The following is a 25,038-nucleotide window of genomic DNA, read 5'->3' as shown; positions in this document are numbered from 1 at the left end:
TCTTCGGTGGCGACGGCTGCTTCCCCACCAAGCATGCGCAGAAACTTATCCTGCGGGAAATTCTATGTGTTGAGCCAACCATATAGAGGCCCCTGAGATACAGCAAGGTCCCAATCTCTTTCTCTAGAGAGGATCAGTGGACCAGCTTCTCCGAGCCGGGAAAATTTCCGCTTATTCTGGACCCTTTAGTGGCGGGCTCACAGCTCACCCCTGTACTCATCGACAGCGAAAGCAGCCTCAATCTACTCTTCGTGAAGTACACTAAAGAAGATGGGGCTGAAGCTCACAAAGATGCTCACCCTAGTAAAGCTCCGTTCTATGGTATCGTCCCAGGAAACACGGATACACCGATTGGCTCGATGACTTTGCCAGTTACCTTTGTGACGGAGGTAGATGTAGGCACCTCCTTGCCAAGTGGAGTCCGGTTCTTCAGGGAACGACTCTGCGAAATGACCCAGCGGACAGGCACTTGGCTGGATGGCGGGAGGGGTCCTTCGGGATTCGGATCTAGGCCAAATTGGATAGCCATGATATCATGTATCTTATCTGACCGGATTCCTTGTAAATAGACCGAGTAGATTTTGACCTCACTTGTAACCCATGGCTACGCGGCTAAATAAGGGAGCCGTGGGGGTACCCACCAAACACAACACAATCATCCTACTCAATCCACAAACCCTAAACCAGTAAATACAATCCAGAACACAGGACGTAGGGTGTTACGCTCTCGGTGGCCCAAACCTGCCCCTAAAACCCTTGCATCTTTGTGTTACCATCAAGTTCTTAGCTCTGCAATCTCCCTCACCTACAAATCTACTACCTGAGCATACCCTAGGTGGACTTGCTCGAGTACAAATCCGAGACTTCGGAACAAAAGAAAACTACTGCACAAAGCACATCAAGTTCGAGGTGGCCGACTTCGAGTCGTCATACCACGCCATCCTCGGCAGACCAGCTCTAGCCAAATTCATGGCCGTGCCCCACTACGTCTACCTGCTCCTCAAGATGCCGGGGAAGATAGGGGTGCTCACCTTCCTTAGCGACTTGAAGAAGTCGTACGACTGCGACCAAGAGGTGATCGAGTATGCCTCAACCCAACGCGTGCTAGAACCTTCATCTGAAGTCTTCGCGGCCACGCAGCAGCTCTCCTAGTCGGAGATGACAATTCCAACGATCTCCCCACAAAAGAAGCTGAGCTAGTCGATGATGAAGCCCAACACCAACTGTCGGTGTTTTATCGCCAAGCCCACTGAGGGATACCCCTGAGGTGGTAAGTTGTAGGTGGGGTGTCGCAAAGATCAGAAACTCGAAGGTGCAAGGAACACAAAGTTTAGAGAGGTTCAGGCCACCGAGAGCATAATACCCTATATCCTGTGTGGTGGTTTGTATTGCCTTAGGTGTGTATATTTGGAGGGGGTCCCTGCCCGCCCTTATATAGTCTGTGGGGACTGGGTTATATGGAAATCCTAGCTAGATACGAGCTCAGGAGTCCTACCCGAGTACTACTCGGGCAGTTTTCTTCCCTTCTGACTAGTTCTACTACGGTATGAGTAGTTATAATTGATGTAGGGCGTGGGCCATGTCCTATCCCTTATTCTAGAATATGTACGCTATGTGCACAGTCCCGTGGCTCCGGGAATGACACCAACGATGTCAGCGTGAAGACCATCCAACTGCAGGAGGGCGACCCGACCAAGACAGCTGTGATCAGCACTGGGTTGGATGACAAATAGGAACTCGTGCTCGTCAACTTTCTTCAAGCTAACCACGACATATTCACGTGGAAACCAGCGGATATGCCAAGTGTGCCTAAGGAGTTGATTGAGAATTGCCTAAAAGTCGATCTAAAAGCCACCCCCAAGAAACAACGACTATGCCGGCTCTCCCCCGACAAGAGGGAGGCCATCAAGAAGGAGTTAGAAAAACTACTCGCAGCCGGTTTTATTAAAGAAGTGTACCACCCAGAGTAGCTAGCTAACCCTGTACTTGCTTTGAAAAAGACCAATAATGAATGAAGAATGTGTGTGGATTATACTAATTTGAATAGGCACTGGCCAAAAGATCCTTTCACGCTCCCACGCATTGACCAAGTCATCGACTCGACTGCTGGTTGTGTCATGCTCTCCTTCCTTAATTGCTACTCGGGCTACCATCAGATTGCCCATAAGGAAGAAGACCAGATCAAGATAGTGTTCATCATCCTGTTTGGAGCATATGCCTATAAAACTATGTCCTTTGAGTTAAAGAATGCAGGAGCTACATATCAGCGAGCCATCCAAATGTGCCTCGCTGATTAGCTACATCGCAACATTGAAGCCTATGCGGATGACGTGGTCGTCAAGACCAGAAAGCACGATGAGCTCATATCTGATCTCAGGGAAACCTTCAACAGCTTGCGCAGATTCTAGTGGAAGCTAAACCCAACTAAGTGCATCTTTAGAATACCACAAGAGAAACTACTCGGTTTCATCATGAGTCACCGAGGAATTGAAGCAAATACGGAGAAGATCACCGCCATCATAGACATGGGGGCTCCATAGACGATCAAGGATGTCCAGAAGGTCATAGGCTGTATGGTGGCCCTCAACAGATTCATCTCACGATTGGGGAATGGAGTCTACCCTTCTTCAAGCTCTTGAACCAGCAGGATAAATTTAAGTGTATTTTGTTAGCGAAGTTCTTTCTGAATCTGAGGTTCGTTACCTGTCAATTCAGAAACTTCACCACTACTTGGAGGAATACAAGATCTCAGTTGTCACAGATTTCCCATTGGCGGATATACTCCACAATCAGGATGCCACTGGATGTACCTCCAAGTGGGCAGCGGAACTGGGAGCTCTCAGCATTGACTTTAATCCTCGCAATGCCATCAAATCGCAAGCACTAGTTGACTTCATGGCAGAGTAGTGAGAAAATCAAGTTGCAGCTCCAGCCAATATGCTAGAGCATTGAGTCATGTACTTCGATGGTTCACTCAAGCTCGGAGGGGGTGGCACAGTTCTCTTCATCTCACCAAAGGGCAAACAACTTAAATATGTATTTCAAATACTACTTAAGGTCCTCAACAGTGAAGCTGAGTATGAGGCACTACTGCATAGGCTACACCGGCAGTCTCCCTTGCATCATGCGACTGCTAGTTTATGGCAACTCCCTGCTGGTCATACAAAAAGTCAACAAGGAGTGGGACATCAACAAGGAAACCATGGACGGATACGTCGCAGAGATATGCAAGCTAGAGAACAAGTTCTCGTACTTGGAAATCATCCATGTAGTCTGGGACAACAATGTGGGGGCTGACGTGCTCTCAAAGCTGGGCTCAGATCGAGCAAATGTCCCTCTAGGAGTTTTCATCCAGGAACTACAGCATTTGTCTATCACACAACCAGATCCAATGATCATCGACCAAGGTCCCTCAGAACCTAGTTGAGAGGTCATGATCGTCGAGGTTGATTGGCAGGTACCCTTTATCAACTTCATCAAAGATGAGAAGTTACCCCCAGGCATTGATGAGAAAAGTGCCGAGGCTGCTCGCATCATCAGGCGGAGCAAAGGGTACGTTCTGGTTGGCGACAAGCTCTACAAGCGTGGATCAGCAACAGACGTCCTCATGAAGTGTGTCCTCACTCAGGAGGGCAAAGAAATCCTACAAGAGATTCATGATGGAGCCTGTGGCAATCACGCAGCCTCAAGGATATTAGTCGGGAAAGCATTTAGGTCAGGGTATTACTGGCCAACGGCTTTGGCTTATGCCGAAGACCTTGTTCGTTGGTGTACCAACTGTCAGTTCTTTGGCAGACAAGCTCACGTCCTGGCACACAACCTCATTACTATACCACCTTTGTGGCTGTTTGCTTGTTGAGGCCTAGACATGATTGGGCCTTTAACTACTATGCCAAGAGGTTTTACTCATGTGTTGGTGGCCATCGACAAGTTTGCAAAGTGGATCAAGTACAAGCCGATTACAAAGATCTCTGCAGATCGAGTAGTCAGCTTCATTTGTGATATTCTGCACCGCTTTGGCTTCCTGAACACCATCATCACGGTCCTGGGATCTAACTTCCACTCACATGAATTTTGGGAGTTCTGCGAGAACGACGTCATTGAGGTTAAGTACATGTTGGTGGCTCACCTGCGGGCTAATGGCCAGGTTGAGTGTGCCAACGGCTTAATCCTTGATGGTTTGAAGAAAAGACTCTCATCGGTTTCATCTACAATGAGAACAACAAAAAAGAAGGCAAGTGGATCCACGAGCTTTCATCGGTTGTCTGGGGGCTTCGCACGCAACCAAGCAAAGCCACAGGTCAATCGCTGTTTTTTCTCGTCTATGGGTCAGAAGCTATACTTCCTGCGGACATTATGTGGCAATCTCCAAGATTGTTGATGTATGAAGAAGGCGAGGTTGATGAGGCAAGACAGCTGGAGCTAGATACAGCAGTTAGATGCAATGCCCTATTACAGTCAGCTTGCTACCTACAAGGCATTTGACGCTACCACGACCGTAACATCTAGGAGAGATCCTTCAACATCGGTGATTTGGTCCTCCGTTGCATACAAGATGAGTCTGGGCTTTACAAGCTCAACTCACAATGTGAAGGGCCCTTCCTCATCAACAAGGTGACACGACCAGGGTCTTACCGACTACAAGACTCTGACGGCCAGGAGGTTCCAAACTCTTGGAACATCGAGCACCTACACTGTTTCTATCCTTAGATAACTTACACAAAGCTGTCAGCTGCAGTGCAGTACTATTCACCAATAAAGAGTTGATTTTTTCTACATTGACTACTTTTGTCTCCAGACTACATTGTAGAACTCGGGGGCTACGGCCATGAGTACTCATAATATGCTAACTATCTACAGTCACCGGAAGTACTCGGGGGCTATGCCATGCACGACTACTTTGTAAATAGCCGCCGAGGCTACGCTGCAAAGTGCACTTTCGTGTTTTCCCGACTACTTTGAGTACTCAACTACACGGTTCAGCAGAATCATTCGGTTCGAGTCACTATGATAAAATGTTTAAGAGGCTCCTACACCTACACAGGGTATCGCATGGCGCGCATAACCCCTGTTTCACTAACGACCTTGTGTAGGTCTAAATCTTGAACGCAATAACCATCGACTACATCTCTGAGCACCACTCTCTGAGTAGCTTTACATGGGTGTCTCAAGTAATTTGTCTAAGTCCTACGATTTTCAATACTGTTCAACGAGCTAGTCTTTTGCTAACATCAACAAGACACGACATCATAAAACATATACACATTTATACATAGTTGACAAGATTGTTAAGTGGTATGACCATTGAACTCTTGCTCTAAACTATCAACCATTTTATGAGACACTAGCGTCACTTCTTTGACAAACTCTGACAATATCTCCTTAGAGCAGTCGGCAGACATGCCATCAGCCAGTGGACATAGGCTGGTCTTGGGCCAATAAGACTTCACGAGTCCTAGGACATTCGCTACATAAGTTTTGGTGGTCTCGGAGATGTAATCCCAATAATCTTCTAAAGGGCTTCACGGAGACGCTCCAAAAGAGTCTTGCTGATGACTACACCTTCTTCTGGAGGATCCACCATATCTGCGACTACTTGCGCTGCAGTCCTGAGCTCTTCAAGTTCTTTACTTTTTAGCTCTGCTTCGACAGCCATCTTTTGGATTTGCTGCATGCACTCTACGAGTTGCACGTCGGCATCTTGAAGCTGCTTTGCTAGGAGCTCAACATCATCTGTTGCACGGGATAGCAGATTCTTCATGTCAGTCACCAAATCCTCTTTATATCTTATTATATTATTGAGTTCTATGGACATTTGACAAAATAAAGAACTCACACGAGTTCAGATACAAGCAACATGATACAATAATACAAGGCAAAAGCAGTTGGAGATTATTACCTCGGTGAGTTTTGGCCATGGCTTTGTTCTTGTTTGCAAGGTTTTCAATTTTCTTCTTCAAGAGTCAGACTTCCCGGGTGCGCTCCTACTTCAAAGCGTCAAGCTCGTTCCTCAGCTTGACATTCTTCATGACTTGCTCGCCAATCTTGCGGTCTTTCTCTTGCAATTGGTGCGCTCCATCTTCAACCGCTCAGAATTTGTCAGATTTGATTCTGGAGCGGTTGGCCATGGTCTGTGTAACAGAAAAAGTAGTCAACACAGCAATAAACCAGTCAATAAAAGGCTAATAATATTAGCTCAAGGTACTTACAGTAGCAAACTTGTACAAGTCTTTGAAGCTGTCTTGGAATTGTTTCAAGTCCTCCCGATCAGCATGGGATCATCAACAAGTTCCGTCGGGATGGCATACCGCGCCTTCGGTGGGACGACCAGTATGCCACCCATGCAAGTACCCACATTGCCTTGGTCTTCAGGAGTAGGCCGCTGCTGCAGGGTACCTATCACTTCATCTACGGTGAGAATTCATGCTTCTGGTAGACAAGCTCCTGCGGGTGGAGGAGGCTCAATGGGCTCACCTGAGGGGATCTCGGGGTTTTCCTCTTCTGTCTCAGGATTATCTCCCTCCATTTGTTCACCACTCGCATCCTGCGCCTGCACCTTGAACGAAGTAGGCGCAGGAGTCTCCCCGCGTACTGACAACTCAACAGCAGTTGTGGCACCCGGACAAGTTTCCAACGTGCAACATCTAGTTCCTTCTCAAGCTCGGGGGCTGGATTTTCCGCAGCAATGCCAGGTTGCTCCAAGCCTAGACCAGAGAGTGGCCTACGTACAACAACAACAAAGAAAGTGGTCATACATGAACCTACAACTCGCAAAGGAAAGGTATTCAGATACTTACAGAGCAGATTTTTTTACTGCCAATTTCTTCTTTTTGTGAACCCTAGGTGCTGGAGCAGCACCTAAGGCACTTGCTGACATCATCTTATCGGTCGGGGTCGGAGTTTGCCCCGGCGGGGCAACAACAACGGTCACCAACATTGTAGCACGAGCCAAGGGCCACGATTGCCCCGGCGTGGTTCCAACAGGTGTAGTCGACGGGTCCACTGTGACGCAGGGTACTCCTTGCCCCCTCACAGCATCATCCGCAAAAGTTTTCCCGAACCTTCACTTGGAGTGTTTGGGGTTCGGGAAGCTGGAATTAAAAGTTCAAGAAAGGGGACAATTCGATCAAAACAACAATGAGAAAGTAGAACAAAGCACTCGCAAGAACAAGGATGGGTACTTACGTGGGTGTTTCTTCACGACCCGAATAGGTGCTAGCCTTGCACTTCAGAGTAGCAGCCCGTGGCTTCGTTGGGTGATTGGGCAAAGGGCTACCACCAGGAGAGTTAACGCCCTCCTCGAAGGTCCCCACCTTCTTGCCTTTCATCACCCCAGCTAGGGTGCGGTTGTCATCAATATCCTCCTCTTCTGAAGTAACTGGATCAACATCCGGTCGAGGAAACCTCTCCACTTCGGCTGCTGACGACATGGCGTGCCTTGGACGCTCGAGGTCCAGCATTGGAGGCATGCTCCTATATACATTTACATCATCCTGCAATAATTTGAGATTTGTCAGTACAAAATCAGAAGTTAAAAGACATCAGAAGTACTCGATAGAAGAATACGACTACTTACCCCTACCTGTTTGGGAGGATACTTTGCCGAGTACAACTTCGCCACATATGGCACGATCTCGGTGCCCATGAGTATTCTGCTTACCCAGAGTAGGGCTTCATCATTTCCAATACCCACTGCAGAAAACTGAGATGGGTCTAAGATTCCTAGGTACTCGCAGCCGAATCGTGTGAAATTTTGCAGTGGCTGGATCCGCCTGTGCAGCCACGAGTACATCACTATCACTCAAGTAACTCCTGCATCCCTATGCTCCTGGATCAGTCTGAGCAGGTCTTCAACTTGGCTCGTGTCATGGCACGGCATCGTCCATTCGCCATGGATTTTAAGTGCCCCGGCGGTCCTCTCGGGAAGTAAGGGCTTATGGTTTCCAATGTAGAACCATCGCTCCCTCCAAATAGATAGACTAGTCGGGAACTTATAGGGGATGTACTTCTTATCCATCCCCTACATCAATTGGATCCTGGCCCCACCGACTTCATACATGTCATCGTCGTTTGGCTGTGGCTTGATATGAAAGAGGTGGCAGAAGAGGTTGGAATGTGGTTCTATCCCCAAGAAGGCTTCGCAGAAATGAACAAAGATGCAAATATAGAGAATAGAATTGGGGTTCAGGTGATGAAGGTGAAGGCCATAATAGAAAAGAAGACCATAGAAGAAATCAGAACTTGGGAGAGCCGGTCCACGCTCGACAAAATACTAGAATAGAATGATTTCCTCAGCTCCCTCATATGGCCTCTTGCCACCAATGGTGGCTTGCCACTGGATAATCTCCTTCGGTTGGAGGAGGCAATCATCTACAAGTGCAGGTGTGGAACTCTTCCCCTTCGACTTGGTGACACCTTTGTTGCCCGCCATTCTTCTTGTCATGAGTCGCTTCACTCGTATGCACTCGGGGGTTGGAGATTTGCATGGTGGGGTAGTGTCCTGGTGGAGGAAGGAAATATCGATGACTAATCCTAGCGGATCGAGGTCACTTGTATCTGGCCTGGATCTGAATTTAGCGGCGATGGCGGCTGGAAGATGGAGGAAGTCGAAAGTGAAAGGGTGCGTAAATCCTAATTCATCTCGCGGTTAAATAACCAGAGGTGGGCCTAAAATTACTATGCGGAATGAGAAGAGTTTTTCACGAGATAAGATTTATTTTGAGCGGTAATTTCGGGTTATTTTTGGCAAAGTTATTTGCTTAACCATTTTTTAAGGCTTTTATCCCGAAAAAGAGGGTTTTTGAATTTCTGAACTAATTTACCCATCTTAACCATCAAATCAAATAATTAATTCTTTACATAGTCCATGCCACGACTCTTGGGATCCTTTTTCCAAACCTTTAAATTTGGATTCAAGGCTCAGGGGGCTGCGGGACACTTGTCATCGATGGCTTATTTTTCAAATTTTTGGAAGATAATGATGGAAGAATCAAGACTAATTTGACCCTCAAACTGATTCTTCGATTCAACCTAAGGCTCGAGGGCTACTCCATATGGAGTGCGAGTTTAATCGCACTCCATATAAAAGAAGACTTGAAAACTACTCGGGGCATGAGCGCCTCACAGTCTCGATGCAGCCAAGAAAGTACTCGGAAGACAGCATCACAATGCAGTTTAGGAGAACTCGAAGACACTTTCAGAAGTACTCAGAGGCTTGCAGTACTCGACTACGAAGAGCTCGGGGGTTTTTCAGACCCGGGCCCACGGGACTCTGCACATCGCATGGACTCTCTAGGATAGGGGATGTGGTATGGCCCACACCCTACACCTGTTGTAACTACTCGGGCACGAGTAGAACTAGTTGGAACAGAAGGAAACTGCCTGAGTAGTACTCGGGTAGGACTCCTAAGCTAGTATCGGGCTAGGATTTCCATGTAACCCTATCCCACAAACTATATAAGGGCGGGTAGGGATCCCTCCAAAGCATCTATCATCTAAAGCAATACAAACCACCACTCAGGACATAGGGTATTACGCTCTCGGCGGCACGAACCTATCTAAAAATTTCATGTTCCTTGCACCTTCGAGTTCCTGATCTCAGCGACAGTCCACACACAATCTACCACCTTGAGGGTATCTCTTGGTGGGCTTGGAGGTTAAACACTGACATTCTTGATAGCCGTTGACGCTAAAATTTTGTAGATATATTTATGGAAAGGAAACAAGATGATGGAGTTCCGGGAGGAGCCGCTTGAACACATCGGTCAAGGCTATCAGAGGAACCCAATAAAAGGTGACGAGGTGCTAGTCAAAGGCTCGGTCAAGGGAGCGGCCGGAAGGAGTTCAAATCGAACTGAGAGATGACATCAATAGAAGAGTCCACGGGAGTCTGATGCCTTTTTAAAAGAATGTAGTTTTTATTTTTTAAGTTAAGTTTGTAACAGATTGTGATCGATCAGGAGTCTATAGTTTTAGAGTATAAATAGTAGCAATTAGGGCTTGTACAAATAATTATCAATCAATACAACTTTTCTCGGCACTTTGCCAAAATCCTAGGAGTACTAGGAGTACGAGTAGCGTACTTTTTCTTGGCGAATTCTTTAACAAGTAGGGTTGCATCGGATTGATCTCCAGCTTGTTGGAAAGTTCGTGTTTATTGGATTTTCTAGGCTTTAATTACCGGTGTATCACGGTAGTATCGTCTAGCTTAATCTACCAAGTTATCGATTTCTATCAAGTTCTTGTAAGACTGCATCATTCAATCTCTTACTAGTTCTTAATAGATTTCACAATTTATCCAGTAATAATAATAGATTTATTGGCTTTCCCTAACCTTTTACGCAGCAAGTTAGTAACCGATTCTTTGAGCGATCTTTGCTAAACTATTGATTTATCTTTAGTCTTGGATTTCGTTATGGGTAATCTTATCGGCTAATTCGTCTTGCTCTAATTTTATTATCTCAAGCTATCTCAGTTAGATCCAATCCTTAAATAATAATGTTGGATCAAATCTTATCGGTTGGATTCGCTTATCAAAGAACGATAACCTAATTGCGATAGCCTGATAGCATCGAGCGGCTCTTTTAGCCAATTTTGTGCTTCACAATAAGCATAAATTCTGATATAATTAGATGCATCGGCTAATTATACTCAGTTTGTTATTCTGCTGTTAGCGCTATCTCGGTTAAGTCCCATCCGACTAATAGGAATGATAAATTTAGTTTAATAAAACGCATGTATTTAGTTATGATAATTTTATTTTTTCTTAATATTACGCCATCACGAATCTGCTTTGCAGCTGATAAGTGAATATACGTATCAGACGTCCTAGCCGATGCGGTCTCGAAAACTCTTCGAAATTATAACCGATGCGTTCTTTGTTATTTAATTATTAAATATCTTCTTCCTTGTCAATTACAGGTGAAATTGACTAGTACGTCCCAAACCTGATTTGTAGGATCTGGAGATAAGCAAAGCTCCCAGACCTTAAGCTATCGTGCTCCGCAAAATTCACCGTCCAATTTTTGCGGCAACACCACCACTCGATGATAGTACACGGGTTATTTTCTTAGATATTTCTACAGTGGCATGTGCAAGCATCGCCTGATGAGGTCAAATGCGGTTTCGATGAGTCCAAGGCTCCAAAGCATTATGCGTGGCGCATTCTCTTTTTGTGGAGCCGGTATAATCATGCCATTATGATTTTGGTACCGGTTGCGGATGGGAATTCTAAAGTAGAAAAATATTGTACCCATAACAACATGGAGGAAATAATGCCGCTACAATTTATAGAACGAAAATTACTTCGATTACTATGCTCAGTAGACCAAGTGTAAATATTCTGAACTGCATATTTTTTAGTACACACAGTACTTTAAAACTGGCTGAATGTAAAGTCGATAATTGATCCCCTCTTTAAATATGTTGTGGTCACTTTATTTCTTCTGGTTATTTGTTCTTACTCGGCGAACGTTTCTATTGAAGTAGACGACAATGAGTCAACATGAACCTTCGAAGACTTGTCGACCTTTATTTGGGTCACCCAGGCTTAGCTTCTTTGGAGATCGGTTGGTGGCGCAGTATCAGTTGAAGCTTCATCCTTCTAGTTTAGCTCCGATCCATGATTGAAACTACTGAACCACACATCCCAGATACCGTAGCCGTGTGTTCCCGTCACACCGCATAGCTGCTGTTCCTTACGTTGACGATCAAAATTTACACTACTGGACGTACCGGTCGTTCCGGTATGCATGGCCAGACCGGTCCAGGTGATTTTGCTAAAATACAAATTTATGCACATTTAGTGCTCGGTATTTAGCGCGGCATGTTTTCACGTCGATACCTTATAAATCGACCAGTCTATAGTCTGATCTTCTCTTAGTCAAAGATTTCAATTAGGCTTGTAATGATGTTTCTTTTTTTGATAGGATGTAATGATGTTTCAGATATACAAGGTGTGGTGCGGTGTGTCTGCCTTGGCAAAGCGCCAAGCAGGTTGATGGGTTGAGTCACCGGCGGACGCAGCTTGGCCGGCTCAGCGAAAGCGCCAAGACGAGGCGCTCGATCTTGGCTCACCGAGACGCCGGCCCTTTCACGTCGCGCGGAGTAGCCACGTGGTGTAGTGCAGGGCGCGCGGTTCGTCCCATGTCGACGTCGCGCGGTGATCGACGTCATGATATCATCCGTGGATCCCGTCGGGCTGTCGCCTACCGTCGATATATGTGTCGGTCCCGTGCGTGTTCTCGATCGGTCCCAGCAGGCGTACCGAAGCCCATGACGGGAGGTGACTGGGTGCGTCGAACCATCTTAATTGTCCTGCTTCAGCTCTTCCTGAATAATCAATTATTATTATTGACCCAGATTACACCAACTAGATTTCATCGAAAAGTGGTCCTTGGATCTTGGATTTGATTAGTACTCTCTCTATTCTCGAATATAGCTATTTTTAGATTTTTTTAAATCAAACCTTTTAAACTTTAATCATAAATAGTACAAAAATCATAAAGATGGTGATATAAAAATGATATTAGTTAATTCATAATGAAATCAATTATCATAGCATATAACCTTTTTTTATTTAAAATCAATTGTTTTTGAAGATATTATTGATTAAATATGAAAATATTTGACTTGAACTAATTCTGAAAGTCGTTATATTTTGGAATAGAGGCAGTAGTACTTTTGAGAAAAATAGAATTTATTAGTTTCTCTTTGGGAAGACCATGTTTGATTACATGGAAATTGATTTGACATCTTATTGTATTATTACTTTATTTTCTTTCTTGAGAAATTATTTCTTCAGTAGAACCAGCGATATGAGTTTCACGACAACTGTTTTTCTTTTGATAGAGATGAAAGTGGGTACCGATGATAGTTCTAGACCACTATCTGTTCATTATAGCGTTTCATGAAATTTCGCTATAATTGCGATATGAAAATATCTATTTTACTCCCTTCAACAATTCACTTTATCCGCTTAACTTCCCAAGCAAAATTTAGGCTTAATTTACTCCCCTAACAATTCCAGTTAGTACAATCTACCCCCTAATACTATTTTTCTTTTTTTTCTCCATATACAAATTGAATTTTAAGTTCAAATTTTATGTGTGGGTAGAGAACATGATGCTCTATGTTAAAAAAAATACAATAAGAATTTTTCATGGTTATTTTCATAAGTTGGAAACATTTAACACGAAATTTATCATAAAAATACAATTCTGCATAAAAAATATTCATGAAAAATCATGATGTATTTTTCTAGCATAGGGCATTATATTATAAGTTACATTGCAAAATTTGAAGTTCAAATTCGACTTGTATGCAGAGAAATAAAAGAGAGAAATCTTAGTAGGGGGTAGATTGGACCAATTGGAATAGTTTGGGGAAGTAAATTGAGCTTAAATTTTATTTAGGGGATTAAGTGGACAAAGTGAATTGTTGAGGGGAGTAAAATGGACTTTTTCCATTGCAATATGTGCTAGCTAGCCTTTCATGAAGAATCAATGGAGGCTGAGGATTTGTCATTAGAGATCAGGAAGGAGAGGTTATTAGGGGCTGCTCTAGTGCTGGGAGACTGAATCACGTTAGCGACGCTAGCTCCACATGCTGAAGCTTAAGCAGCTTGTCAAGCTCTGAACTTCTCAGCAGAAGCAAGGCATGGGCAGAATTGTGCTAGAGGCTGACGAGGCAATCCTGAAGATGGCACTCCTCTCATCATCTTTTGATCGAGGTTCTCATTCGGGAAATGAAATTTGCCGTGCTCACTGGTTTTATTGATGCACGGGGGGCGTACTGTCCACGACCTTATAATAAAATCCCAGACAACAAACTTGCTAGAATAGAGGAGCACAACTTGGCTGGCTGCATGGAACGCTGCTCTAGCGTTAGATCGGGGGCTCCTCAGCCCTGATGATGTATCCAGTTTAGCGCGGACGCTGACAAAGAGTGGTCCTCTGATTAATGGAAGGCTTTTTTCATCTCAAATGAAAAAGAAACGAAAGTTCCTCGTAAAAAGGAAAAAAATGTTTGTAAAAGAAAATGGGAATCAGAACTTCAATAATTATCCTGCTTAGGGTCTGTTTGGTATAATTCCACCTGATTCTGATTTTCTACGGGAGCTGATGTACAAGAGAAGTGATTCACTGGCTGAAAATAATTCTCTAAGATTAATATTATGAAAACAGATCTAGCGTGAGAAAATAAATTAAGAGAATCTACTTTTTTCAATCCCCACCTTCTTAGTTTATTTTAAAAAATCACTCTACAGAATCAGCATAGAATCAATTTTCTTTTATAAAAATTGTTTGGCAGAATTTCTTCTTCGTTCAGCCTAAAAAGCTACTCTGGCAACTCTGCCGAGTAGAATCTTACATGTGGCTAGTTACGTGATTGTGGTTGCGGATTTTTCTTATAGTGAACACATGGATACGTACCGCTGGTTTTGTAGATATATGCCAGCATGTCTCCAAGAAAATAGCCGATCCATCCGTGCCGGGAGCGGGCGATGCGTCGACGTCGAGGCGCTACTACCAGGCTAGCCCGGCGGCCACTTGGCACACGCACTACGTACACCACGGCTGCAAGGCCACCGCGGGCGCGGTGCCCGTGCCGCGCTGTACGCGACGGCGACGCCACTGTGGCGGAGCTTGGCGCCATGCGTCCCAAACTTTGCTATCAATCACACACGTAATAACAAAGTTAGCAAAAGGCTAAGCGGGGCACCATCCGCGGCCGTCGCTGTAAGCCCTCTGTATCGTGCGTGATTGGTCCCAGGAGAGGTAATGTGTCATGTGTACTCTACATATAAACAAAATAAATAATCGTGCACGTGAGGATATACCTTATGTTGCGTCGTCGATCTGGTCCAGCTTCAATTATTGTTGCTCATAAGCAGACTAAGTGCGTGGGTCCTTGCGTGCATCGGTCGGGTCTAGACAAAGATAAGTGCTTTGGTTGCTCGGCTCCCGCGTTTAGCTTTAGCGACATGGATTTAGTGGTGTGGAGATAATCTTAGGCCTTTTTCTAAAAAGAAAATTAATATAATTGAGATATTCTTTCTGGCGTTTTTTTACTAAGATATCACTGCTGGTCAAATGTGTCACCTAGATACACGCTACACTCATTTGACTATATATATTGGTTAAATTATCTGCAAACCTTCCATATATTCATGTAATATATCTGACTAATTATTCAAGAAATTAAAATCCGTTTTATTCCTCGCATAGTTTCTCCTTTAGTTACCCTACCTCTTCACTATTTTTTACTACTTATTAATCTCCCAATATTAATCTTAATACCAAATTACTTCATATCCCTGATGATTGGTTTTTTCACTACTAGCACCACCACATACATATAGAATCCATATCATCCATACATCTTTTTGTCACTAGGAATGGATTTTGGTCGATAAAAAATTTGATAAAAATGAATTACATATCTTGCTACATGATTAATTTAGGGGAGCGAAATCGACTCAAATCAACTTATGACAACCAGTGATGAGGACATCACCATTCTGGATACACCCGAGATTTGGTATTCTACGAGTTACAAGTTGCAACCAGCTTGGTCTTCACGTCCGGTTCGGACTCAACCGACCATCTTGAACGGAAACGCCGATATCTCCTTCATACGATGTCGAAACGAGGCGTTCTTTGATGCCTTGGAAAGAAGACAATGAAAGCTTTCTTTTGGTACTGGTCCGAGCTCCAGAAGTTTTATGGATCATTCTGTGTAATCACGACAAGGTGTTGCGCCATCTATTTTGGGCCAAGTCGGCCTTGTATCATGTTGGGCCTTAAGCCCAGGTTGAGAACGCCCCCACCTGGTCACCCTCAACCCTAGGACGTCCTCCCTCGGTACAAACTCAGTAGCAGCCGCCACATTAGGATTTGATTTTGTTTAGTTCTAGTTTTTCATTGAGAAACCGACTTCTTTCATTGTAACTGTGATGTCGAGTCATTTTGCTGTGAATCAGGACCCGTTCTTATTCTATACCACTGTGGCGATTAGTCCTTTTATGTTCAGATCTTGAACCCCTTATTGATCTTTGCTTAATAGACATCTGCAGTTTCAGATTGCATGTTTATTTTTTCTTACTTGTGTTCTTTGATTCGCTTGCAGAGAATAGCCTTCTTGGCGAGGTCAATCGAGTTGTGCTTGGTTGATAACCAATGGAGCAGCGGTGTAATAGTTGGAGGGGTTCGAATCATGTCTGATTAGAAGCTCAGACCACCAACATCAAGTTCTCCACTAATCGAAACTATCATACCTATCGGAAGATCAAGCTAGTGCTACATCAAGTGGTATCAGGATTCAGGTTAACCGTGAGGTATACGTTGGTGTTCCCCTTTAGATTCATCTTGTTTTCATTACCTACCATCCATAAAAAGCCAAAACATTTACACCTATTTTAGCCTTTGCAATTTCATTTCAGATTCATTTTGTTGAGTCTGTGTCCGTGGTCAAGTCGTTGTTGCTGGTTTAGTGTGTTCGTGGCCGTAGTTCAATCGCCCGTCGCTGTTTTTATTTCCGCCGCTATCCCATTCACCTTTGCCCAAACAACAAGTCGAGCTCTCACCTACTTGACTTGCCCCCGCTAGCCGCCTTGTGTGAACTCTTGCCGCACAAGCCCTAGATAGGTTGCAAGCTGCCGTGTGTTTTTCGCCTTGCATCGCAACCCACCTTATTTCATCTGGCAATACCTATTGCTGCATACATCAGAAAAGCTTTGCCCTAGATTGTTCGCTTGATGAGAGGATTTGCTCAGCCGTGTTTCTACATTGGCGCAAGCGATGCTTTGCCCTAACTGCACCAATGCGTTCTGCCTTATTTTTGACCTCCAAAAACCCTGATTCAGAGGCACTTTCTTAAAATATGCATAACTTTTGCATAAAAATTCGAAACAGGGTGAATTTTTTTTTGAAATCAGCTAAAATTAAATTTTGCATCCAACCGTGACTAGTGGAACCCGATCGGATCAAAAATAGAATCCTAAAATTCTCTTTCTAAGTGGGAGATCTCAAACTCCAAAGTTGTTGCACGCTTTACAGAGAACATGCCTGATTTTCTGTAGACCACATCTTAACTCTATTCAGGCTCAAACTTTTTGTGCTTCCATCCCATGTATTTCATGTTCGGAGAAAAATATAAAAAAATAGTTGTAAAAATAAAAATATTGCAAAAGAACAACGATAGGAGGAAAAATCATAGACAAAAACAATTGCTTGAGTTGCTGGTTACTTGTTCTTTGAGTTCTGTCCATCGTTCTTTATTCCAACTTGTTGCGCTATGTCTAGGGACATATTTTAGCCAACAATGGTAGCTAGTACTTTGAATACTTATTGAACTTTGCTAATCTGCTTTCAGTAATTGTTGATGCATTGTTGTAATATTATGCTTACCCAAGATACATATATACTTCTGTCAGTACAGGTTCGCCATGCAACTGTTACACTCAAAGTTGACAAGAGATTGTACCGTCTTGTTGGCTTTGGTAAAAATACTTGCAAGATGGTGGTAAGCCACTTGAGCTATTGCACTCCGCTTTCACCACCACTCGATAGCTGTTAGTTGATAGGGATAATACCTTGTTGTTATCTTTTGCTATCTTCTAACCATGTCAGAAAAATCAAGGAAAGGAGTGGAGATCCCTTCAGACTTCAACGAGTGTGTGTCCAAGGATGAGCTTATGAGGCTACTTGATGACCAGCGCACCTACATCAATGAGAAGTTTGAGGAGATGGTGATAACTATTAATAATCTGGTCACCCGAATTGAACATGTTGAACAACGGCCTCCTCCACGATGGCCCCAACATCAACCACCGGAGGGTGAGGAGGAAGAGGAAGATGATACCGATCTTGATGCTGATCGTCTTTGGCGTAATCATCATGGTATGGGAGGTAATCATAATCGTGGTAATAATGATCCTTTTGCTAAAACAAAGTTTACCATGGTTCCTTTTTGCTGGTACTGCTCACCCTGAGGCATATTTAGATTGGAAACTTGCTGTTGAACAAAAGTTTAATTCTTATTTGGTTCCTGCTGAGCATAAAGTTAGACTTGCTATGAATGAGTTTACTAGTTTTGCTCTAGTTTTGTGGAATGACCTTTGCACTGCTCCTAACAATGCTAATACTATACCTCATACTTTGAATGCTTTAAAACAACCTAAGAAATCTCGCTTTGTGCCTCCTTATTATCAACGTGATTTGCGTTTGAAGTTGCAAACTTTAAATCAAGGTGATAAAGGGGTAGAGGAATATTATCAGGAGCTCATTATTGGTTTAGCACGTTGTATCATACATGAGGATGATCAGGATAATTGTGCTAGATTTTTTGGTGGTTTGCATCGTGATATACAGGATATCTTTGATTATAAAGAATGGACCAGGTTCAGCCAATTATATCAGCTTGCTCTTAAGGCTGAAAGAGAAGTACATGGACAATGACAATATCAGAATTTTAGGTCCAACCTGGAAGATCTTTTCTGCAGCGTTCCGACCTTGATAAGCCCAAGGCACATGTTGCTAAGCCACCAGCAACACCACCGGATACTACACCTACTTTCGAGGTAAGTAATGCATCGTCTATGCAGAACCAACCGCAGAAGAAAGTTGTTTCTACTGGTACTTCATCGAGCCGCTCCACCAACATCGTGTGCCACCGCTGCAAGGGCATGGGAGATGTCATGAAGGATTGCCCAAGTCGTCGTGCATTTATTGCTACCAATGATGGAGGGTATGTAAATGCTAGTGATGTTGAAGATGATTTGGCTCTTGCTGCTAACTATGTTGCAGATTTAGAGAGCGAAGCAGAGGCCACTGATCCTATAATTGCTACTGTGGGTTACAAATCTATTCTTGTACAGCGTGTGTTGAGTACATAGCTTGAACACGAGCCGGAGAAGCTACAACACCATAATTTGTTCAACATATTCCTCATTGTCAAGAATTATCGTGTTCATACAATAATTGATAGTGGGAGCTGCAATAACTTGGTTAGTTCGGATTTGGTTAAGAAGCTTTGCTTGACCGCATGTGTTAATCTCAAACCTTATCACCTCGAATGGTTTAATAATAGTGCTAAGGCAAAGGTAACTCAATCAGCAAGAATACACTTTTTCATTAGTTCATATCATAATTATGTTGATTTTGATGTTGTAACAATGTAAGCATGTTCGCTTTTATTAGGTCATCCATGGGAATATGATACTGATGATTTACACCATGGTAGAACTAATACATATACTTTGATGCATAAGGGCAAGAAAATTATTTTACTTCCTTTAACTCCAACTGAAATTGTGAACATGATAAAAAAAGATTGCTGAAATTTCTAAGAATGATCATGCTTTAAACCCACCCACCCAAGAGATTAAGTTGAAAGGAGATGCTTTATTTGCTAAGACATCTCTTAATGCTAAAAATTATATTGATGCAGCACCACGCCGTACCATGATTTGCAAACATGTTTCATTTTTACATGATCCTACTCCTATATCTAGCAAATTACGTACTGCCGTCACTAACCTTTTGCAGGAGTTTGATGGTGGGATGGAGTCGAGGACGACTCCAATTAAGAAGGGGAGGATGATGAGGACATCACCATGCTGGATACACCCGAGATTTGGTCTTCTACGAGTTACAACTCGTCACCAACTTGGTCTTCACGTCTGGTTCGGACTCAGGCGACCACCCTGAACGGAAACGCCGTTATCTCCTTCATACGACGTCGAAACGAGACGTTCTTTGATGCGTTGGAAAGAAGATAATGTAAGTTTTCTTTTGGTTTTGGTCCGAGCTCTAGAAGTTTTATGGATCATTCTGTGTGACCATGATAAGGTGCTGCATCACCTATTTTGGGTCAAGTCGGCCTTGTATCATATTGCTCGTTAAGCCTAGGTTGAGGACGCCCCCACCTAGTTGCCCTCAACCCTAGGATGTCCCCCCTTCGGTATAAACTCAGTGGCAGCCGCCACATTAGGGTTTGAGTTTTATTTAGTTCTAGTTTTTTATTGAGAAACCTTCTTCTTTTATTGTAACTGTGACGTCGAGTCCTTTGCTGTGAGTCAGGGCCCCGTTCTTGTTCTACACCACTATGGTAATTAGTTATTTTGTGTTTAGATTTTGAACCCCATATTGATTTGCTTCATATACATCTGCAATTTTAGATTGTGTGTTTATCTTTTCTTGCTTGCGTTCTTCGATTCGCTTGTAGGGAATAGCCTTCTTGGCGAGGTCAATCGAGTTATGCTTGGTTGATAACCAACGGAGCAGCGGTGTAACGGTTGTAGGGGTTCGAATCGTGTCTGATTAGAAACGCGGATCACCAACATCGAGTTCTCCACCAATCGAAACTATAATACTTATTGGAAGAACAGGCTAGGGCTACATCATCCATTTTGCCGGATCATTTAGTACTTTTCATGGCCAGTCTATCTAGAAAGCAGATGCAGTGGTAAAGCACAAATTCTTTATGTGGCTGCTCAATGCCGACAAGATAGGCGCGACACAACAAAGAACCAGACCGGACCATCGATTGAACCAGAAAAACTATGAACCGGCATCTTGACCGGCTCGATCCGGTTAAAAGATCAGCTAGGAAAAATACAGATCTAAACCATATTCCGTACTATAGTGGGCTTAATCTGCAGTCCTATCGGGCTATAATCGGTCCAACATATCACAGCATGGGACCCAAAAGCTTAAATTTCATAAAAATCCGAAGAAAAAGTGGAGGGGTGGGAGTTCAAATCCCGCTCTGCGATTTAAATGCCTCCTGCAGTGACCACCAACATTTCAGTTGTAGTTGAAAGAAATATACACATAATATAAGGTTTTATCGAACCCACAGTTCGGACTACTTGAGCAACGAACCAGCAGCCTCGCTGGTTCTATGACAGGCGCACGAATTTTGCCTTGCAATCCGACCTGTGTCAAACGGCTTGGAACACGTGAAGGAGAGGAACTGGCATAGCCTCGATGGATGAGTGCAATCCTGGTCGAACAAGAGATACACGTGGAAATTACGCTCCGCAAGATGGCCTCTTTGGAGGTCCTGAGTTACCGTAATACTTAATGATTTATATATCTCCTATTGAGTTCAAGTTTGTTAAGGTTTTATGTAATATTGAATTGCAGGACTTGGCAAAGATATAACACGGCTCCTGCAAGCTATTAAAAAATAGAAATGAACTAAAATGGCAAGTAAACATACTCCTTCCGTCTTGTAATATAACGCATTCTAGCAATTCTAAGACAGTTTAAGTGAAAGAATAAAAAACACATATACCCTATTTAATACCTTGTTTGGTTGTTATTTTGATGATTTCATGACTGGCTGGCAATAATTAGTTTTCAAAACATCCTAGAATGCCTTATATTTGGATCCTTCGATACTTTATATTTCAGAACAGAAAGAGTAATTAATTAGCTGATTCAGAAAACATTATTGGTTATTCTTACATCCGTAGTCACAACGGATGTACATTTTTTTACCATGAATAGATATATGTACACGTAGTCAAACCATATAATATATCATATGACTTCCAAAATTTCCATGACAACTAGATTTGAAGGCCTATATTTTGATGTCAACATCCATGCATCATGATACGGTGACAAAACCTGGTGGTGGCATGGCAGCCACTATCCACGTCATTAAAACAATAAGCAAAACCGATCAGAGACATGGACCCCTTTTTGTGTGTGAAACAAAGACATGCATTGGCTTGATATTGGAAGTGCAGGGCTTAAAACACACAAGCGACGCTACACCTCCAAGTGAGAAGTGGCGAAGCTAGAAAATAGAAAAAAAAAGGGCCGGGAGAAACCTCGGTCATAGCAGTATATTTTCTAGAACCATACAAGCCACGCCAGCTTCAGCCCATTGTTAAGAACTCACTTATATTAGCTCGATATGCGCTTTAGTGCTTTACCACAATGGGAATGAGAAATTTCACCCACCCCATTTACCCACCATTATGATTTTATTTTTTTTGCGGCTCTAGCCTTCTAGGTATTCTTGACGGGGGATCGCTGACGGCTATAATATATAAAAAAAATCAGTGCCTCGATATTCAACGTCAATAAAGACTTGAAGTTTCCTTTACCTGAAAAAAAAATAATTGAAGCTTCCGTGGCCACTCCTTTACATCCGTTAGGGAAAAGGTTTGTAAAGGCTGCTATCTGTCCGAGAAAAGCTGTGTCTTTTATTACAATCTAGTCCTGTAGGAAGATCCTGAGTGAAAAAGTAATGTCTGAAAAGATGGTTCCTGGAAATTTCCAATCGTTTCTTCGAGGCATCCATGCATCTATCTGGTAGTTGGGAATTTCCACTACGTCCAAATACATGCTTGTGGTTTTTTCTTGTTGTAAACATGCATGCTGGAAAATATGCACAAAAGGATTTAAAATCCTTTTTTTATCGCGAAGGAAAGGATTTATAATTCTTCGTGTTTTTGTGTTTGTGCGCTCCGTGTGCCCAATAAAGAACAACAAATCTCGGAATATTTGTAGAGCAGAGGAATTCAATACAGATAAGCTAGCAAAACAAAACAAATATCCGCTGAATGGTTTGTCGGTACGCCCTCTTTGTCCTGTTCCACCCTAGGAGGTGAAGCGAGTCCTTGAAGAATTATACTTGGCACAGAGAAGCTGTACATGGCAGAACCTCTGCAACACAAACCTGATCATTTACAATCATGGCCGGCCGTCTCTGCATCGTCCTTTCGAAACTGATGGTTGAGCAAAATGAATTTGACACAAATATATATCTCAATTTTTTTAAAAAAATTATCAAACAAGAAACTCCCATCAGAATTGTAGTATCAACTCAGCGAGCTGATTGTATTAAACGGTGGTTGCAATTAAGCTTTTAGCACCAAAGCATGTGGCGCTTCGCCCTCTGGATCGGGCTGGTTTCCAAAGCGGTTTTGCATTCAAGAGACCATCATGCAGTCGGGCCGAACATTGCTGCAACTGAATACGCATAGATTCTAGGGAAAATTCCCTGGCCCTCAAGTAAACGACGCTTCCTTCTATGGTCCTGGAAAACTGAGACGCCCTTCTCTAGCCTCCTTTTTATTTTCGTTCCCTTCCATAGCCCTCCCATTAGATCCGTTAGCCCATTCTGTTAGGGTTTAAGGGCCTGTTCGGATCCAATGGAAAGAGAAAGAGAAAGTGCAAAATTTTTGCTCTTTTGCACTTTTTTTGCACTTTTGGATCCAAACACCCCAAAGTGCAAAAGGGCAAATGCTACCGTAATTTTGCTAATTATGGATTAATTAGGCTTAATAGATTCGTCTCGTCATTTAGTCCTCATCTATGTAATTAGTTTTTTAATTAAACTATATTTAATACTTCTAATTAGCGTCCAAACATCTGATGTGACAGGAGCAAAAATTTTACTATTTGCCCTTTTGCCATTTGCCCTTGGATCCGAACAGCACCTAAGGTTTGAGGTGAGAAGAAAACTATCTTGGTCTGAACTGCCCCTGCCACTCCCACACACACCCCCGACCCCATCTCCCCCATCCATCCCATGAGCGGCGTGCGGCGGGCGGCGAGCTGCGGGCGGCGCGCGGCGGGCGCCGGGCGGAGGGCTGCGGGCGCCGGGAGGAGGGCTGCGGGCGCCGGGCGGTGAGCGGCGCGCGGCGGGCGGAGGGCTGCGCGTGGCGGGCGGAGGGTTGCAGGCGGCGGGCGCGCGGCGGGCGGAGGGCGGCAGGCGCCGGGCGGCGGGCGGAGGGCTGCAGGGCCATAGAAGGAAGCGTGATTTGTTTGAGGGCCTTGCAGGGGATTTCCTCCGGGGGTACTATGGTCTTTTCACAGTCACTTAACTGGGACTTAACTGCAGATGTAACGGGAGGGTTATGGAAGGGAACGAAAATAAAAAGGAGGCGACAGAAGGGTGTCTCAGTTTTGCAGGATCATAAAAGGAAGCGTCATTTGCTTGAGGACCTTCTAGAGAATTTTCCCTACATTTTATAGTTTGGAGGCGTGCCACTGTCGAGATGACAAAGGAGCTAGCAGTATTCCCCAATGTTGGAGGAGACATGCCATGTGTGTTGGAGAGAGAGACATGGTAATGTTGGAGCATGAATGCATCGAGTGGAAACTTGAGATCGAGAGGATCGATATGATGGATCAAGAAACGGGAGACAGCGAATTCACGAGCCCAGCATTAGCCTGGGCATAAAACCCGAGCCCGAAGCCCGAAATCCGAAAAACCCGAGCCCGAACCCATTTAGCCCGAAGTCCGATACCCAATGGGCTCCCGCGGGTATTGAATCGTGAAACCCGAATTAATTTCGGGCTTGTTCGGGTAGTAGGCCGCGGTACCCGAATTACCCGAATAGCCCAAAATATTTCAGAAGCAGAAATCCAGCGAGCCCACTTTGACCTCAGCCCACTGACCCATCTAAGTCGCTAGACTAATCTACTGTTCTACTGTTCTATGCCTTTACATTTGTTACAAACTTCTCTTAGCCTTATTTTTATTGACTTGCAGTCTTGCATGCTCTTTAATACTCGTTTGTTTGGCTGTTGTTAACTATTGATCATGCTTTAAATCTGTACATGTAACACTGATTTCTAACCTGATATCAAATTTCGGGCCAAATCGGGCTACCCGAACCCGAACCCGAAATATTCGGGTATCCGAAATTTCAGGTTTAGCTTTTAAAAACCCGATTTCGAGTAGCATTTTCGAATACCTGAATTTCCCAAAAGCCCGAAAAATCCGACCCAAAAAATTCGAGTAGCCCGAATGGCCAGACTAAGCCCAGCATGAGGGACTGCTCCTCCACTTCCGAGTTCGGTGGCTGGCGGTAGCGGAAGATGGCTTCCTGTTCCCGCGGCCGCGTCGATTCCCCCGCTGTTACCGTCGCCGGAACCTGCCGCCTCGCGACGACAGCGACGGCCGTACAAACGGCGCCCCGCCACGGCGGCACCCACCCGCCCATCCGGCAGCCCCATCCGTGGCCGCACGCCGGCCGGCCCCAAAAGATCTCCCGCGTCGCCGTCGCCG

The 25,038-nt window shown here is 44.0% G+C and overlaps 1 protein-coding gene across 1 annotated transcript; it reads left to right on the top strand.

Annotated features, from left to right (window-relative positions):
* The first annotated feature begins 17,856 nt into the window (after positions 1-17,856).
* On the top strand, positions 17,857-20,031 carry LOC112900377. The gene is made up of 2 exons (XM_025969208.1): positions 17,857-17,900; positions 18,476-20,031. Exons 1-2 carry the CDS (start codon positions 17,871-17,873, stop codon positions 18,893-18,895), a joined length of 450 nt encoding a protein of 149 aa, XP_025824993.1. The 5' UTR covers positions 17,857-17,870; the 3' UTR covers positions 18,896-20,031.
* The last annotated feature ends 5,007 nt before the right edge of the window (positions 20,032-25,038 follow it).

Source organism: Panicum hallii, chromosome 7, assembly GCF_002211085.1.
Source record: "Panicum hallii strain FIL2 chromosome 7, PHallii_v3.1, whole genome shotgun sequence".
Taxonomy (NCBI): Eukaryota; Viridiplantae; Streptophyta; class Magnoliopsida; order Poales; family Poaceae; genus Panicum; species Panicum hallii.
Note: the sequence above shows the minus strand (reverse complement) of the source record. Positions and strands in the feature narration are given on the sequence as shown.